At 36.6% G+C, this 18,247-nt stretch overlaps 1 protein-coding gene across 1 annotated transcript in view; it reads left to right on the forward strand.

Annotated features, from left to right (window-relative positions):
• The window catches only part of LOC150106096 (uncharacterized), a 138,891-nt gene that overhangs the window by 49,307 nt on the left and 71,337 nt on the right, over window positions 1-18,247 (forward strand). The window contains exons 3-7 of the mRNA XM_090394629.1: window positions 409-567; window positions 13,547-13,693; window positions 13,826-13,987; window positions 16,248-16,394; window positions 16,527-16,688. Of these exons, the coding sequence (XP_090250755.1) occupies window positions 409-567; window positions 13,547-13,693; window positions 13,826-13,987; window positions 16,248-16,394; window positions 16,527-16,688 (777 nt within the window). The remainder of the gene's footprint in view (window positions 1-408; window positions 568-13,546; window positions 13,694-13,825; window positions 13,988-16,247; window positions 16,395-16,526; window positions 16,689-18,247) is intronic.

Below are 18,247 nucleotides of genomic sequence, written 5' to 3' on the forward strand. Positions count from 1 at the left end.
CAATACTGTTGCAGTACTTGTGTTCAAGTAACCCTTATTTTACTTAATAATGGCCCCAAAGTGCAAGAGTAGTGATGCTGGTAATTGGGGTATGCCAAAGAGAAGCCTTAAAAAAAAAAGTGTGCCGAGGTTACTAATTGTTCACATGTGAATGTGAATAATAAGATTATTCGCATTCAGATGACTTTTATTACAGTATTGTTATAATTGTTCTATTTTATTATTAGTTATTGTTGTTAATCTCTTACTGTGACTAATTTATAAATAAAACTATCATAGGTATGTATGTATAGGAAAAAATATAGCATTTATAGGGTTTGGTATGTATCCCCTGCAGATAAGCGGGGAGGGACTACTGTACACATTAAATGAAGGAAATGTATTTTTATTTCTTTACCCATTCCACAGGAACATGAAGACAAATGTGACATGGCTAAGATTAGGTGCCCTCAATGTGATGCTAAAATGAATAGAAAAACACTGGATGTTCACACAAAGAACAGATGTCCTGGGATTGGCCAAAAATGTCCTTATTGCTTTCTTAGGTTTCGAACAGAATGTTTTGGCGTAAGTTTTTATTATTATTATAATACAGTTTTTCCATGGAGTCAGAAGACTCATCCTGGAAGATCCATGCTAACCATTATTCACATAATACCTATCATACCTTTTTAAACTCATTCACTGTCAGGGCACAAACAACTACCTCTGGCAATCCATTCCACTAATTTGCTACTCTCAAAGCAAAAAAATTATTAGTCTGCACATATGTACTATCACACTCTACATAATTTCTAAGATTCTACTCATGTACTGAAAAATTTGTCTATCTTATAGAATTCCTTCAGTAACTTCTTATAACTTTCTATCATGTCCCTCCCCCACTCTGCCTGTCAAACTCTGCAACCCATACACCTTTAATGTGTACTCATAGGGAGCATTCCACATTTGTAGTCATTCATTCATTCATCTCTGGATCATCTTTACCACCTCCAGATCCTAAAAAAAAAAAAAAAAAAAAAACCTAAGTGACCACATTTGTGCACAGCAGTCAAGATGCAACAAAATCATTGCCTTCTAAAGAGGGCTTCTAATCTTTACTTGTTAATGTAATCTTTGACCTCCAAACAATTCTTTGAGCTATTTTGCTAACTTTTGCATTATGCCCTCTGAACTTCAACTATCTGTCCACCATTACCCCCAAATTCCTAGTTTTGTCATTTCAGTATCATCATTATGATACAAAGTAATGTAATCTTTTTTGTCCCGAAGTGCATAACCTTATATTTGTCAACATTAAATTGACAATCGTTATTTTTCACCCATGCTGCCATACTTGAACTACTTTTTAGCTGGTTCTCAAACTGCTGGAAATATGAGCATAGGTTACATCTGCTGACATAGTGAAAATGCTCAATGAGCATTTTGTTAGTTTATTTCATGTAGTAGAGTAAGGAGTAGTGTTAAATAACAATAGAAAGAAACTTCCAATTCAGGAATGGTGGGAAGTATGTAGAATGTTAATTAACCTTGATGTTAATCATGCTTCGGGACTTAATGTGATACCACCATGTACATTATGGGAATATGAAAAAGAGTTGGTAGTGCCCTTGACTTAGTTGTCTGGCAACAGGAACAGTTCCAGAAGAGTGGAAAGGAAAAATAGCATCAATTTTTTATGTGTGCTATAAAGCAGAGATATGAGTCAGTCAATCAGTGCACTCTAACTTTGTGTTACTCTTTTTTGTGAATTTTAACTCTTTTAAAATGTCATTTGAACCAGGTGTAATTCGGGCTTGTTTGCTTTATGAATTTAAACTCAGTTCAAAGTCTTCAAAAGCATCTCATAAGATATGTGTGGCATTTAGAAAAGATGCGGTAGCAGAATATATTGTGCAGAAAGTTTTAAAAAATTTTGTTTCTGGTGATGAATCACTTAAAGATGCACCATGTTCATGAAGACCCTCCATTATTAATAATAAAGAATTACATGCTGCAGTTGAAAATAATTCTACATTAACATGACAGGAACTTTCACAAATGTTTAACGTGAGTGGTGAAACAATTCATTTACACTTGCATCAACCGGGAAAATCATGGCAGCTAAGCAAATGGGTCCCACATGCATTATCAGATGACAATAAACTTCAAATTCATAGTTAAGAATTTATAGAGACACAACACGTTAAAATAATTACTTAACTTAATATTAGGAAAGTAATATTCGACGTTTTGACCTTCGTATTGAGGTCATCATCAGGAAAATATATACCGTATATTATTGCGTATGATGCGAAAAATTTATGGTAAAAAATATTACTTAAAGTTAGGGGTTCGCATTATGTGTTGATCCTAAAAAATATAACATCTTATTAGACTTGCACACACAACATATACTGCCTAATGCCTGTGCAACCAAATCTACTTGACCCACTCTCATTCGGTGACCGAATGCGCATCGTATCTGAGCATGCACTCCCCGTCACCGAATGATAGAGCACAGTTAATTATATCAGTTTAACCACAGTTCATTTTAAATATTATTTGTTAAACAAACCTAGCCTGAAAATGAGCCAACAGAAACGTAAATGTTCATCTTTTGAAGCAGGATTTAAATTGCTTGTCGTGCAGTTTACAGAAGAACATAATAACGGTGTTGCTATGAGAAAATTTGGTGTAGCAAAGAGTAATATTAGACTTTGGCGTAAGCAAAAAGACAGTCTTGAAAAAATCCCCAAAATGAAACATACCTGTCATGGAGATGCAGCATCCTTTCCAGAACTCGAAGAAGAGCTAAATGAATGGATTTTGACGCAATGACAAGATGGCATTATAGTAACAAGAAATGCAATTTGTTTTAGAGCTCTACAACTCAAGAATGGTAAATACAAAGACACACCAGGTATTTCATCTTTTCTTGCTTCGCCTGGGTGGTGCAACAGATTTATGGAACGCAAAGCATTGACTTTACGAAACCGAACAAAAATTGCGCAGAAGTTACCAAAGCAGCTTGAAGAAAAAGTGCAGTCCTTCCATAAATTTATCATAAAATTACAGAAGTGTCACGGATATGAACTTTCCCAAATTGGCAATATGGATGAGATGCCCATGTACTTTGATATGCCTGGGAATCGAGCAGTAAACTCAGTTGGTGAAAAGGGTGTCTTCATAAAAACAACGGGACATGAAAAAACGCATTTCACTGCAGACGGAACCAAATTAAAGCCAATAGTGATATTCAAAAGGAAGAAAATTCCAAAGCATATGAAATTTCCACCAGGTGTAATTGTTCGCGCCAATCAGAAAGGTTGGATGGATGAAGAAGGTGTACAATTATGGATAGATCAAGTATGGAACATACGTCCAGGTAGCTTATTATGTCAACAAAGCATGTTAGTCTGGGATATGTCATCATCATCATCATCATCATCAAATTCCTGCCATGTACCCTCAAGGGGTGTACAGGATATCACAGTACTACATGAAAAAATTACATCATTACTAACTTCCTATCTACAATTTTCCTCCAAATCAGTCTGTTACTTGTCAAGACTCCAACATTATCAGATCTTATATTTCTATCGTCTAAGGCACTTTGTACCGTATCAATCCACCTATATCTTGGTCTTCCTCTGGGTCGTTTTCCTGCCAACCTGGCAGAGAACACTTGTTTTGCTAATCTTTCCTCTCCCATTCTATTTAAGTGACCATACCATCTGAGATTAGCTCTGGTAACGCATTCCTGGATGCTGACAATGTCAAGTTCTTTCCTAATATCCTCATTTTTAATATGATATTGCCATTGATGCCATCTGTTCACGCCTCTAATCTTTCTCAGGACTCTCATATCTGCGGTCTCTAGTCTTTGGTCAAGTGTTTTACTTCTGACCCAGCTCTCAGATCCATAAGTTAAAATTGGTTTGAACACAGTCTTGTATACAGCTAATTTAGTGTTCCGACTAATTTCTTTCTTATTCCATATGAATTTATTCAATTGACTTCCCACGATACCAGCTTTGCTGATTCTGTTGTCTATTTCTATATTTAGTTTACCATCTTCAGTAAAAATTGTGCCTAAGTAGCTGAAATGTTTTACTTGTTCCACAGGTTCTCCATTCACAACACAGTTGACATTTTCAATGATTCTGCCTATTTTCATTGTCTTTGTCTTTTTATTGCTGACCTTCATACCATATCTATTACAACAGCTATTCAATTTAGTTAGAGAATCTTGCAGACTTGTAGCGGATTTATTTAGAAGTATAACATCATCCGCATAAAGCAAAGAGCTGACATTAACATCTCCAATTTTGATATCAGGTTTAATACCACATTCCTTCATAATGTGATCCATATAGATAATGAATAACAGAGGGGATAATGTACATCCTTGTCTCACACCAGATTTAACATTAAACCATCTTCCTGTACTTCCTTCAATTCTAACTGCTGACTCACAACTCAAATAAAGACTAAGTATTGCTTGATATAATGCCCCATTGACACCATATAACTGCAGCGTATTGAATAGCTTCTCTCTTGGCACCTTGTCATATGCCTTTTCCAAATCGACAAAACTTAAATACAAATCTTTGTTATATTCCCATGCTTTCTCGACTATTTGTCGTAAAGTGAAGATCTGATCCTGACAGCCTCTATTTGGCCTGAATCCAGCTTGTTCTTCACCAAGCTTTTCTTCCACAATTCTTCTCAACTGTTTCTCAAGTATACTTGCATAGATCTTGCCAGGAACACTCAGTAGGGAAATACCTCTGTAATTCTCACATTCAGTTTTATTTCCCTTTTTATATATGGGTACTATGAGAGCTCTACTCCAATCATCGGGAATTCGTCCCTCTGTCCAGGCTTTCTGAACTATGCAGTGCAGCCACTGTAAGACTCTTATACCACCATACTTCAGCATTTCTGGTCGAATATCATCTACTCCTGCTGCCTTTCCACATTTCAAGCCTTTGATGGCTTTTTCTACTTCAAGTATGGATATGTATTCCTGACTGCGTGCCTGGTCAGTGTTTTTTATCACTGTGCTGTCATCACTGCTTGTTTCATTTAGCAGTTTTTCAAAGTAATTACTCCATACTTCAAGGATATCTTTTTCTCCTGTTTTCATTTCACCTTTATCATCTCTAATTCCTTTTACACCACTCTTTTCTCCATTCCTAAGCTTCTTCAACAACCTCCAGAATATTTTGCCACCTTCTTGATATTTATTTTCTATATTCTTGCCAAAGTCCTCCCATGACTTTTGTTTAGCTAGTTTTACACACTGTTTAGCTTTCTTACATTTGTCTCTGTATTCTGTAAGAGTAAAAGCTGACTTATTTGCCAGGAACTTTTGATATGCTTTCTTCTTTTCCTTCACTGCCTCTTTAACTTCCTGTGTCCACCAGGGAGTTCTGATTTTTTTTATCTTTGCACACAACCTCACCACATGCCTCTCTGGCAGAATCAATCAATGTTTCCTTCAGAGTTTGCCACTGAATCTCCAAGGTTTGATTCCTGTTCTCAAACTCTTTCATTTTCTTTTCAATAATATTTCTGTATTTTAGTCTACAGTTTACATCTGAGAGCTGCTCAACTTTTATTCGCTTTAAAACTTTCCTACATGTTATTCTTTTCAATATGAAATTCAATTTTATCCTGCTCAAGACTAAATAGTGATCACTTCCAATTTCAAATCCTCTGTACACTCTGGTGTCCTGCACTAGGGAGAAAACATCACTATCAACAATAACATAGTCAATGAGACTTTTCTTATTCCTAGCCTCTTCTCTCCATGTGAATTTGTGCACATTTTTATGTTGGAACATGGTGTTAGTAATAACCAGTCCATGTCCTGAGCAGAAATCCAACAGATATTTGCCATTATTATTAGCTTTGCTCTTTTCTCTAAATTTTCCCAAAATGTTTTTGTATGTCTCACAATCATTTCCTACTCTACTATTTAGATCCCCAACAAGGACCAACTTTTCCTTTTTCATTGTGTCAGTTGCTTTTTCTAAAGCCTCAAAAAATTCCTCCACTTCTACCTTAGTAGAACCTTCTGTGGGACCATAGGCACAAATAAGTCTCATTGTCCAGTTCCCCATTCTCATATTTGCCCACATTACTCTACTTGAGACTGACTGCCATTCAAGAAGATTAGCCTCGTATTTTGTGTTGAATACTATGGCTGCTACTCCTTTTCCTTGATTGTTATTGCCTGAATATAACATTTTGTATTTATTGCTCAGAAAGATCTCACCAGTTTTGGTCTTTTTTGTTTCAGTCACCCCTATTATGTCGATCTGGTACTTATCTAATTCCTCAGCTAGCTCCATTTCTTTGCCATTAAGGCTTCTTACGTTGATAGTACCGATCTTTAACTCTGGTGATGTTGAGTTGGGGTTTGTTTTCAGATTTGTTCCAGTAGCTGACTTTTCGCTGTTCGCCCTGGTTCCCTGGAAAAAACAACGGGGGCCTTGTTTAACCGGGCGACGCCCCAGCCGGCATGAAATGGGATATGTTCCGGGCGCATTTAACAGAGGTAAGCAAAGAGAAAGCACGTGAGCTACGTACAGACCTAGCAGTCATACTGGGTGGTCTAACTTCTGTTTTGCAGCCATTTGATGTCAGCTTGAATAAGCCATTTAAAGATCACTTACGTGAAAAATGGAGAGAATGGATGTCATCTGGTTTGGTGAAGATGACAAAGGGTGGGAATTTTCAGAAGCCTGAGATCACCCTAGTCACCAGCTGGTAAGAAGAATGGGATTCGATACCATCTGAAATGATTCAATGCTCATTTCTTAAATGTGGAATAAGTAATTCAATGGATGGGTCCGAAGATCACATCATATATGAAAGCGAGGATGACGCACAACAAATTGAAGAGCATGAAGACGATGACGACAACTGCTACACTGATGACGCAATCCCTACAGATGAATTTATAAATGAAATGTTTGACGACTCAAAAGATGAAGAATTTAAAGGATTTTGACATTTTGTTTTAAAATAAATATTTCTTTCGTTAATTCATATTGTATTATTTATAATATTATGGAACAAGATTAACAGATTGCATTATACGTGGACATGGCATTTTAGGGCTAGTTTTCAAACAAAATTTCTAGTTCGCATTATACGTGGATCGCATTATACGCGATAATATATGGTAGTTAAGTTACATGCTACTGTACTTTACTTTACAAAGGTAAAATGAATCTAAGCTGCTTATTAATCTTTTATCTAGCCTGACATCTAGTGGGAAAAAAAAAATAAATTAATAATATTAAAAATAAATAAAAAATAACATTCTGAAAAAAAAATGATAAAAATGATAAAATAAAAACAGAACTACGTTAAACTTTTCTAAAGTCCTCTCGTATTGAGGTTTTCTTCTGGGCCTATCAATTTCTTCTTCACTTCTTTCGTGTCATAAAACAAGAGATTTATGGATTACTTTTTCACTTGTGATGAAAAAAATGGATCTTGTACCCTAACAGGAAGTGACCTTATCATTGGTTGTCACCATATGATCTAGTACCGTGCACTTCAAGGGCACCGCTTCATCCCTAGAAGACTATGCTTTGTGTGTGGTGGACTGGAGCCAGTATTGTTCACTAAGAGTTTCTCGTTGCAAGCTAAACAGTTACAGCCAAGACCTACTCAATGCAACTTGAGCTTGTGCAGAATGCATTACTTCAGAAACGGCCAGGACTAGTTAATCAGAAGAAAGTGCTATTTTTACAGGACAACGCAACACCTTGTACTGCAAAACTTGCCCGTGAGAAGATTTGTGCTTTAGGATCGGAGATAATTCCTCATTCTCCATATTTTCCTTACGTTTCTCCAAGCGATTATCACCTTTCTTTTTTTCACTAGACAATCGCATGTGAAATAGACAGTTCTGCAATACAATTATTACATGACTCCTCCAGGGAGTCCAAAGACTCATCGAGGGAGGGCACTCACTCTGCAACTCTCTACCTCCTCCACCGATTATTGTACAAGTACAGAAATCTGTTAGTAGCTGTACAAGTACCGTTATCAATTTGTTCTTCACTTCTTTCATGTCATAAAACAATCCATCCCACAAAGTAGTGTATACTCTTACACTTCCATTCTACCACCACCACCATTATGCAATTCCACTGTCTTTCCCTTGGGCACTTTTCCATAGTCAGACTCATCTCATCGAAAAGCAAAGTCAGTGGAGCTGTCAGTTCCGTAGCACATTCTTATAAAACACATAGCAAACTCCTATCCATTCCAGAGTACTTTGTATTGAAATATCTTCCTTTTGCCAAGTAATGAAACCATATCATTCAAGATGAAATACTGCAATAAAGCTATCATAACTATCATTAAACTAATTCAAGGTCTTTCTGTGTCAGTCACTCTGCTCCTTTTTTTTTTTTTTTTTGTCGAAAAATACCATTCTTTGCAATCATTTCATCTCCTACTGGCCACATAATGAAAAAAAAAAAATTTCCTTGGATTTCAGAGCTAATCTTTTTTTCATATGCAAGTTTGACATCCTTACCATGCTAGTCACTTGCATTTAGTGATAGTGCAACTGCATTCCACATTCTTCATCTGAAGATCCAATTTAATATCATTAGTCATATCCACTTACATCAAATCATGTTCTTTTTCACTTGAGGTATACAACTTGCCATTGCTGCTAATAAATATTATTCATCACTAGTTCCCATGCACTAGTTCCAATTCTTCGATCCATGGAACTACACAAAGCTGATTTCTAAGATTGTTGTAATCACCTGCCATATAATTCCACATAAATTCCTTTCATCCTGATACTTCTGCATGTCTATTTATCCAAGTCAAGACTTGCAGGGTCAATCACTCTCTCCCAAATGGAGGTAGGAACATTTCAATTACAATCAAATCCTTTGATGTTAGGACCAAATCCAAAATTTTTGAGCCTCATGTTCTTTCTACTGCATGTTGCCTAAGACATCTGTCCTTCAAGAATTCCATAAATTCCTCTTTTACTACTAAGTGCTGTTTCCTCTTCCCAGTTTATGGTACTGTAGTTAAAACCCCACTCATTTCCTGCCCTTCATCCGATGTGTTCCCAGGCCCATAAAAACATCCCACTATATATTATTATTATTATTATTATTACGGGTATCTCCATGGAGTCAGTAGACTCATCGCGGGAGACCCAAACTAGCAAAACAATATCTGTCATATCTCTTCTTGAATTCATTTACAGACGAAGAGCTCACAACTAAGTCAGGCAATGAATTCCACTCATTCACCACCCTCCAGGCAAAAAACCTTGTTCTGACACCTTTGTTAACCACACTCTTCTTTAATTTCCAGAGATGACCTCTTGTTCTTCCATCACTTTCACACAGCTGAAACATTTCCCCTGCATCAATCCTATAAAAACCTTTTAGTAATTTGAATGTTTCTATCATATCCCCTCTTCTTCGCCTATCAACCAATCTCTGCAATCCACAAGCTCTCAATCTATCAATGTAGGGAGCATTTTTTATATCACTCACCAACTTGGTCACTCTTCTCTGAACCCTCTCCACAGCCTCCTCATCTCCAAGGAATCCAGGTGACCAGACCTGAGCACAGTAATCCAAATGTGGAAGTATCAATGCTTTATAAAGGGGAATAATAACCTCTTTATCTCTGGATGTCAGTGTGTTCCTCAACAACTAAGTAATCCTATGTGCAATCTTGGACACCTTAGCAATGTGTCCTCTGAACTTCATCTCCCTATCTACCAATACCCCTAAGTCCCTAGCCTCATCAATCTCTTGGAGTACCTTTCCATCGATGTAGTACACAGCTGGTAATCTTTTAATCCCAAAATGCATGACTTTACACTTTTCCACATTGAACTGACATCCATTTTCTTTTGCCCATTTTACCAGCTTATTTAAATCCTCCTGCAAACTTTCAACATCAGCTTGATTTTTTATTGCACTACACAACTTTGCATCATCAGCAAACAACTGAATATCTCCCTTTAAGCCGTTTCCTATATCATTTATATACAAATTAAACAACATTGGCCCAAGCACAGAGCCCTGAGGCACACCACTGGTCACCTGCCTCATTCTGGACTCGGCTCCTCCATACACCACCTTATGGTATCTCTCCCTGAGCCATTCTCCTATCCATATCACCAATTTAATATCCATTCCCATCTGCTCCAATTTGCGTAACAGTGTTCTATGGGGTATCCTGTCAAAAGCCTTAGCAAAATCCAGAAGTACCACTGTGTAGCCAGTTCCTTTGTCCAACTCAGATGTTATTCTATTATGAATAGTTAATAGATTGCTAAGGCAGGATCTACCTTTAACAAAACCATGTTGGCCTCTATAGAGTATCATATCCTGATCCACCCATTCTTGAATTTTGTCTTTAACCAACTTTTCCAATACTTTTACCACTACTCCTGAGATGGTGATTGGTCTGTAATTCAATACCGCAGTTTTAGAGCCACCCTTATGCAAAGGAACCACTTTGCCTAACTTCCACTCCCTAGGGACCATACCAGAGTTCAAACTTAAGTTAAATATCCAGGTGAGAGGGGTTGACAATTCATTTGCACATTCACGCAACACCCGAGCTGATATTCCATCTAAGCCTACCGCAGTGTTTGCATTTAAGTTTTGCAATATATTTAATACCTCTGATTCTTTAGCTTCAATTCTCACATTAGGTATTGCTGTAGGTATAGAGATATCCTCACTTGGGTGATAGACTTTTGAAAAGTGATCACTCAGTAACTCGACTATTACATCTGATTTTGTCACCTCAATACCATCAGCACCCACTAAGGTTATCCTTCCGAAGTCATTCTTCCTCTTACTTGCCACATAGCGGAAGAACTCTTTGGGATTACCCTTGATCTCTTTGGCTAAGGTCTTCTCATAATCTGATTTAGCTTTTCTTACTATGCTGGTAACTTTCCTAGCTTGAGCCTTGTACTGCTCATGGGTGTCCTGATCGCCTTTCTCCTTGTAAATTCTCCATAACATTTTCTTTTTTTGCAGTTCAAGCTTGATACTACTGCTCATCCATCTAATGCCTGCCTTGTTTGACCTCCTAACCATGGGGACACAATCTGATATTGCTTTCCTCAGATACCCGCTGATTTTATCCCAAGCACTGCTAACATCTTTCCCTTGCAATATGTTCTGCCATGGGATGGCTGCAAGCTCACTCCGAAGCTTGTTATAATTGCCTAACCTGTAGTTCCGTACATACCCCTTCTTAATAGAAAAATCCACAGATTTTGCAACCTCCCAAGTCAATACCACATGATCGCTTTCACCAACTGGAGGTAACGAGGACACCTTACTTATGCATATAACCTCTGAACCAATAACCAGGTCCAACACTCTCACACCACGTGTCCCTTCAGTTACGTGCTGTTTCAAGTAATTATCTCGTAGAAGATGTATGAATTCCATTTCCTTTTTGCTACGTGATATTTCCTCCTTCCAATTGATATCACCGTAATTAAAATCCCCCATAATAATCACTAAGCCTTCACTCATTGCACTAAGTTGCTGATGCATGAATTCAATATCTCCCCCCGTACTCCCTGGCCTATAGCAGCATCCAACTGTATATTTGGTTGCGTTGGTCGCTATTTCGCACCAGACTGCCTCAAATGAACTCTTATTCACATGTCTATCATCATGATATACTACTTTCTTTGGCTGCAACACATCAGCTATCATCAACAGTACTCCTCCCACTGTTCTATCTTCTCTATCCTCCCTGAAAATAGTGTACCCATCACATTCAATTCCAGTGACCACATCTTCTGCTGACAGCCAAGTTTCACTAATGCCTACAACTTTTGGTGAGATTTCACTGACTAATGCCAAAAATTCTTCTCTCTTATTTCGAATGCTTCTAGCATTGGTGTACAAAAATTGCAGATTCCCTCTAGATCTTGTACCGGCTTTAGAACTGATATATAAGTCATTAACTACCGTAGTCCTATGCCGATTTTTATCCCCTCTCTTCTGCAATTTATTCAGCCTATAAGGATCAATAAATACACAATGAGTGCTAAAGTTTCTCTCTCTTACACTCAACCTTTTCAATATTAGTTTCCCTGCCCAATAACTTCAACCTGTTCAGAAAACAATAACTTCTTCAATCGCTTATGTCCTTCCATGTTCAGATGCAGTCCATCTCTAGCATACAACTGCCTTTTTCCTTCAAACACACTCCAAACATCAACAAACTCCAGACCTCTTTTTCTGCACATTCTTGCAATCATATCATTCATTATCATTGCTCGTCTACTTAACTCGTAATTGTCAAAACGAGGCAGCACACACACTATTCTCCCATTGACACTTTTCCTCTTCACAATATCTAATAATGTTCTTAAATCTTTTCCTACACGATTTATACTACCTCTCAGGTCATTCGTACCCACCATAACTATCATCTTGTCTGCTTCATACCCTCTCTTTATTGCTAAAGCCACTCTTTCTATTGTCAGAGGCACTATTATATATCCTGTCCTTCTCACCCTAGCTCACATCATATAGCCTCAAAATCACTAGTGCCATTTTGTTTCCTACATCATCCATAGTGGAGTAGTACTCGACAGCTGCTTCTGCATTTGCCCTTCTTATCTTGCAGAAATATGCTATACCCTTCTACTTCTATTCCTGTTGATATACTGTCTTCCATCAACCATGTTTTTCTGATCAAAGTAATCTTTAGACCAAAGTATTTTCAGTATTTCTGAACCTATTATTATTCCCTCCAGATTCCATTTAACTGTATTACACCATACACGAGGCCTCTTGTATGGTGTAATTGTAGGAATAAACAGTGTTTATTCCTACAATTTTATTCCTCTTGTAGGAATTAAATTAAAAAAAATATAAAGTTTATTCCTACAAGAGGCCACTCCTGCTTTCATCAACCCTGACAACCTGAGTTTCCCTACACTAATGCAGAACAAGAATGGGCATTCATTCTTGCTTTTCTGTTGAGTTTGTTTTTAGAAATTAGTGGATGCATGAAAGGGATAAATGAGCTTAAAGAGTAGTTCAGGTATAAAGTTTAATTCAAGCCAGTGATTTAACAAGATTATTTATACGGGTACTCCATGGAGTCGAGATTCATTAACTATCCATTAACATAATACCTATCATACATCTCCTTAAACTTATTCACTGTTGGGGCTGCTCACAACCACCTCTGGCAATCCATTCCATTCATTCACTACTCTCCAATCAAGAACCTAGCTCACACGTCTTTATAATATATAATTATACAAATTATACATTATAATAATATATAATTATTTTTGTATGATTTGATAAAATATGCACTTATTTCCATATCACTATTTCCATTGTAGAATAATATTTATTAAATTATATGTAAATAAATAAATTTTAAATGAAGTCCCCCAGAGGGTGTCACTACACGTGAAATGAATAGTTCATTTCACATGTTGTGAAATGAACTATTCTGTATAGTTTGAGGTAACGTTGTTTATTGTTTTTACAAGGATCACAAACAAACTTGTGACAGGAGGAAGGGTCACTGTGAGCATAGCAATGAAGATGTCACTCACAAACTGAAGGATCACAGACCCCTTAAAGACAAGAAACAATGTATTCATTGCAAATTACCATTTGCAAAATCTCACATTGAAGTAAGTTTGAAATTTATTGGGAACTAATTCAAAAATCTAATTGAGTAAAATTGTCACTTGCAAGTTTAGTTCTCTTTTTAACTAGGTATAGTGAAATAAAATTTACAATTTAATGCACAATTTTGTTTTCAGAAACACCAAGAGAAATGTGATAGAGCACCTGTAAACTGCCCGCATTGTAAGGTCACAATGAATCGTAAAACTCTTAATGAGCATATAAAACAAAAATGTCCCATGGTTATTGTACAAAGATGTCCGCACTGTTCACAGAAATTCATCAAGATGGAGTTCCATGTAAGCAAAACGATTTGGTTTTCAACATGAACGAAACTGTTACCGAAATAAATTAACTATTTTGTACATTTCTAGTCCTAGGAATACTTACTGGATTATCTAGTTTTTCTTGCAATTAATGATATTCAACTAACTAAACTTTAATCAGAGGACATTTGCAATCTCTTATTTGTAGGTGGATTTAGGTTCCTAGAAACTGCAGACATTTCATCCTGCAAACCTTGTACAAGAATTGCTTAATACAAATTATGTATTTAGTTTAATCCTTTATCTGAAGGTACTTCAGATGCACAATTTGCACCTGAAGTACCTTCAGGACTGGGGTAACTCGTGGCAAAGGTGGACTAAGTTCTCATCACTTTCCTTAGTATCCCATAATGCAAAGCACATCTCCTTGCAGACATGTTACACACCCAGAGGTGATACCAAGGTTAAAGCAATGCAGAGCTCATATTTCCATATGCCAGTCCCACTGTTCTATCTTCTCTATCCTCCCTGAAAATAGTGTACCCATCACATTCAATTCCAGTGACCACATCTTCTGCTGACAGCCAAGTTTCACTAATGCCTACAACTTTTGGTGAGATTTCACTGACTAATGCCAAAAATTCTTCTCTCTTATTTCGAATGCTTCTAGCATTGGTGTACAAAAATTGCAGATTCCCTCTAGATCTTGTACCGGCTTTAGAACTGATATATAAGTCATTAACTACCGTAGTCCTATGCCGATTTTTATCCCCTCTCTTCTGCAATTTATTCAGCCTATAAGGATCAATAAATACACAATGAGTGCTAAAGTTTCTCTCTCTTACACTCAACCTTTTCAATATTAGTTTCCCTGCCCAATAACTTCAACCTGTTCAGAAAACAATAACTTCTTCAATCGCTTATGTCCTTCCATGTTCAGATGCAGTCCATCTCTAGCATACAACTGCCTTTTTCCTTCAAACACACTCCAAACATCAACAAACTCCAGACCTCTTTTTCTGCACATTCTTGCAATCATATCATTCATTATCATTGCTCGTCTACTTAACTCGTAATTGTCAAAACGAGGCAGCACACACACTATTCTCCCATTGACACTTTTCCTCTTCACAATATCTAATAATGTTCTTAAATCTTTTCCTACACGATTTATACTACCTCTCAGGTCATTCGTACCCACCATAACTATCATCTTGTCTGCTTCATACCCTCTCTTTATTGCTAAAGCCACTCTTTCTATTGTCAGAGGCACTATTATATATCCTGTCCTTCTCACCCTAGCTCACATCATATAGCCTCAAAATCACTAGTGCCATTTTGTTTCCTACATCATCCATAGTGGAGTAGTACTCGACAGCTGCTTCTGCATTTGCCCTTCTTATCTTGCAGAAATATGCTATACCCTTCTACTTCTATTCCTGTTGATATACTGTCTTCCATCAACCATGTTTTTCTGATCAAAGTAATCTTTAGACCAAAGTATTTTCAGTATTTCTGAACCTATTATTATTCCCTCCAGATTCCATTTAACTGTATTACACCATACACGAGGCCTCTTGTATGGTGTAATTGTAGGAATAAACAGTGTTTATTCCTACAATTTTATTCCTCTTGTAGGAATTAAATTAAAAAAAATATAAAGTTTATTCCTACAAGAGGCCACTCCTGCTTTCATCAACCCTGACAACCTGAGTTTCCCTACACTAATGCAGAACAAGAATGGGCATTCATTCTTGCTTTTCTGTTGAGTTTGTTTTTAGAAATTAGTGGATGCATGAAAGGGATAAATGAGCTTAAAGAGTAGTTCAGGTATAAAGTTTAATTCAAGCCAGTGATTTAACAAGATTATTTATACGGGTACTCCATGGAGTCGAGATTCATTAACTATCCATTAACATAATACCTATCATACATCTCCTTAAACTTATTCACTGTTGGGGCTGCTCACAACCACCTCTGGCAATCCATTCCATTCATTCACTACTCTCCAATCAAGAACCTAGCTCACACGTCTTTATAATATATAATTATACAAATTATACATTATAATAATATATAATTATTTTTGTATGATTTGATAAAATATGCACTTATTTCCATATCACTATTTCCATTGTAGAATAATATTTATTAAATTATATGTAAATAAATAAATTTTAAATGAAGTCCCCCAGAGGGTGTCACTACACGTGAAATGAATAGTTCATTTCACATGTTGTGAAATGAACTATTCTGTATAGTTTGAGGTAACGTTGTTTATTGTTTTTACAAGGATCACAAACAAACTTGTGACAGGAGGAAGGGTCACTGTGAGCATAGCAATGAAGATGTCACTCACAAACTGAAGGATCACAGACCCCTTAAAGACAAGAAACAATGTATTCATTGCAAATTACCATTTGCAAAATCTCACATTGAAGTAAGTTTGAAATTTATTGGGAACTAATTCAAAAATCTAATTGAGTAAAATTGTCACTTGCAAGTTTAGTTCTCTTTTTAACTAGGTATAGTGAAATAAAATTTACAATTTAATGCACAATTTTGTTTTCAGAAACACCAAGAGAAATGTGATAGAGCACCTGTAAACTGCCCGCATTGTAAGGTCACAATGAATCGTAAAACTCTTAATGAGCATATAAAACAAAAATGTCCCATGGTTATTGTACAAAGATGTCCGCACTGTTCACAGAAATTCATCAAGATGGAGTTCCATGTAAGCAAAACGATTTGGTTTTCAACATGAACGAAACTGTTACCGAAATAAATTAACTATTTTGTACATTTCTAGTCCTAGGAATACTTACTGGATTATCTAGTTTTTCTTGCAATTAATGATATTCAACTAACTAAACTTTAATCAGAGGACATTTGCAATCTCTTATTTGTAGGTGGATTTAGGTTCCTAGAAACTGCAGACATTTCATCCTGCAAACCTTGTACAAGAATTGCTTAATACAAATTATGTATTTAGTTTAATCCTTTATCTGAAGGTACTTCAGATGCACAATTTGCACCTGAAGTACCTTCAGGACTGGGGTAACTCGTGGCAAAGGTGGACTAAGTTCTCATCACTTTCCTTAGTATCCCATAATGCAAAGCACATCTCCTTGCAGACATGTTACACACCCAGAGGTGATACCAAGGTTAAAGCAATGCAGAGCTCATATTTCCATATGCCAGTTGCCAAAAGGTGTCACACCTTATTATTAAATTACTCTGGATTAGAGAAAGATGTTGGAAGTTTTTTCCCCACTTGGTTAAACTATAAATTATATATTTAGTTTAATCCTTTATCCAAGTGTAAGCAAACAAAGTTTGCGCATGAAGTATCTTCAGAACTAGGGCAACTCGTGGCAAAGGAGAACTTAGTCCACCTTTGCCACCAGTCTGGATAGTGATCCTTCCCATGATGCATTATACATGTCTACAAGGAGATGTGCTTTGCATTATGGGATACTAAGGAAAGTGATGAGAACTTAGTCCACTTTTGCCACGAGTTGCCCCAGTCCTTCAAGTGCAAACTTTCTTTGCTTACACTTGGATAAAGGATTAGTGGGAAAAAACTTCAAATTGCTTATTACACTAGACTCATAGCTCTGATTGCCTTGGCCCATAACTGACTCTCCTTTCAGCACATCATGAATAATCAAGAATCAAAAACTTGTGACTTGTAAATATAAGAAACTTTAGGAAGTTTGCTTATATTTATTTAACTTTTTTTTTCAGCAGATACGTAAAAATCTTCCCATTTACAGTCAACCAACCTTCCACATATATTCAAACCCTAAATGTAACTTATCACAAAGAACATTCATCTAAACTGTCAACTCAAATTATACCATTTATGCTACCTTCTATGGGCCTTTCAGTACACTAAAATTAATTAGTGTAATAGGGTATGGCTGAAACAGAAACAACAAAAAATAAGTCTATAGTTCTAAAATAGTGCCACCTGGGAGAGTGTTCTGGGCTGTTGAAATGAAGATCATAGGATAAGTGTTTCCCAGATTTGCGGCAACATTATAGCCATATTTATTGAGGTTTGAATAAGACTGAGGCAGATTCCAGGAAAAGGCTTTCATATTTGAATTTGTTTCTGTGGAGAAAGGAATAAACAGTATCCAGTTCACCTTGGGAAAAAAAAATAAAATAAAATAAAAATTCCTTAGACAACTTAATTACACACCAGTCTGATGGATCTTTGGCATTCTCACTTTGGCAAATACATTCACCACCAGTCACCTCTTTTTTCCACTAAATTACCACTAAATT

This window comes from Typopeltis vanoorti, chromosome 6 (genome assembly GCF_054136105.1).
Source record: "Typopeltis vanoorti isolate ZY-2024b chromosome 6, IOZ_Tvanoo_1.0, whole genome shotgun sequence".
Lineage (NCBI taxonomy): Eukaryota > Metazoa > Arthropoda > Arachnida > Uropygi > Thelyphonidae > Typopeltis > Typopeltis vanoorti.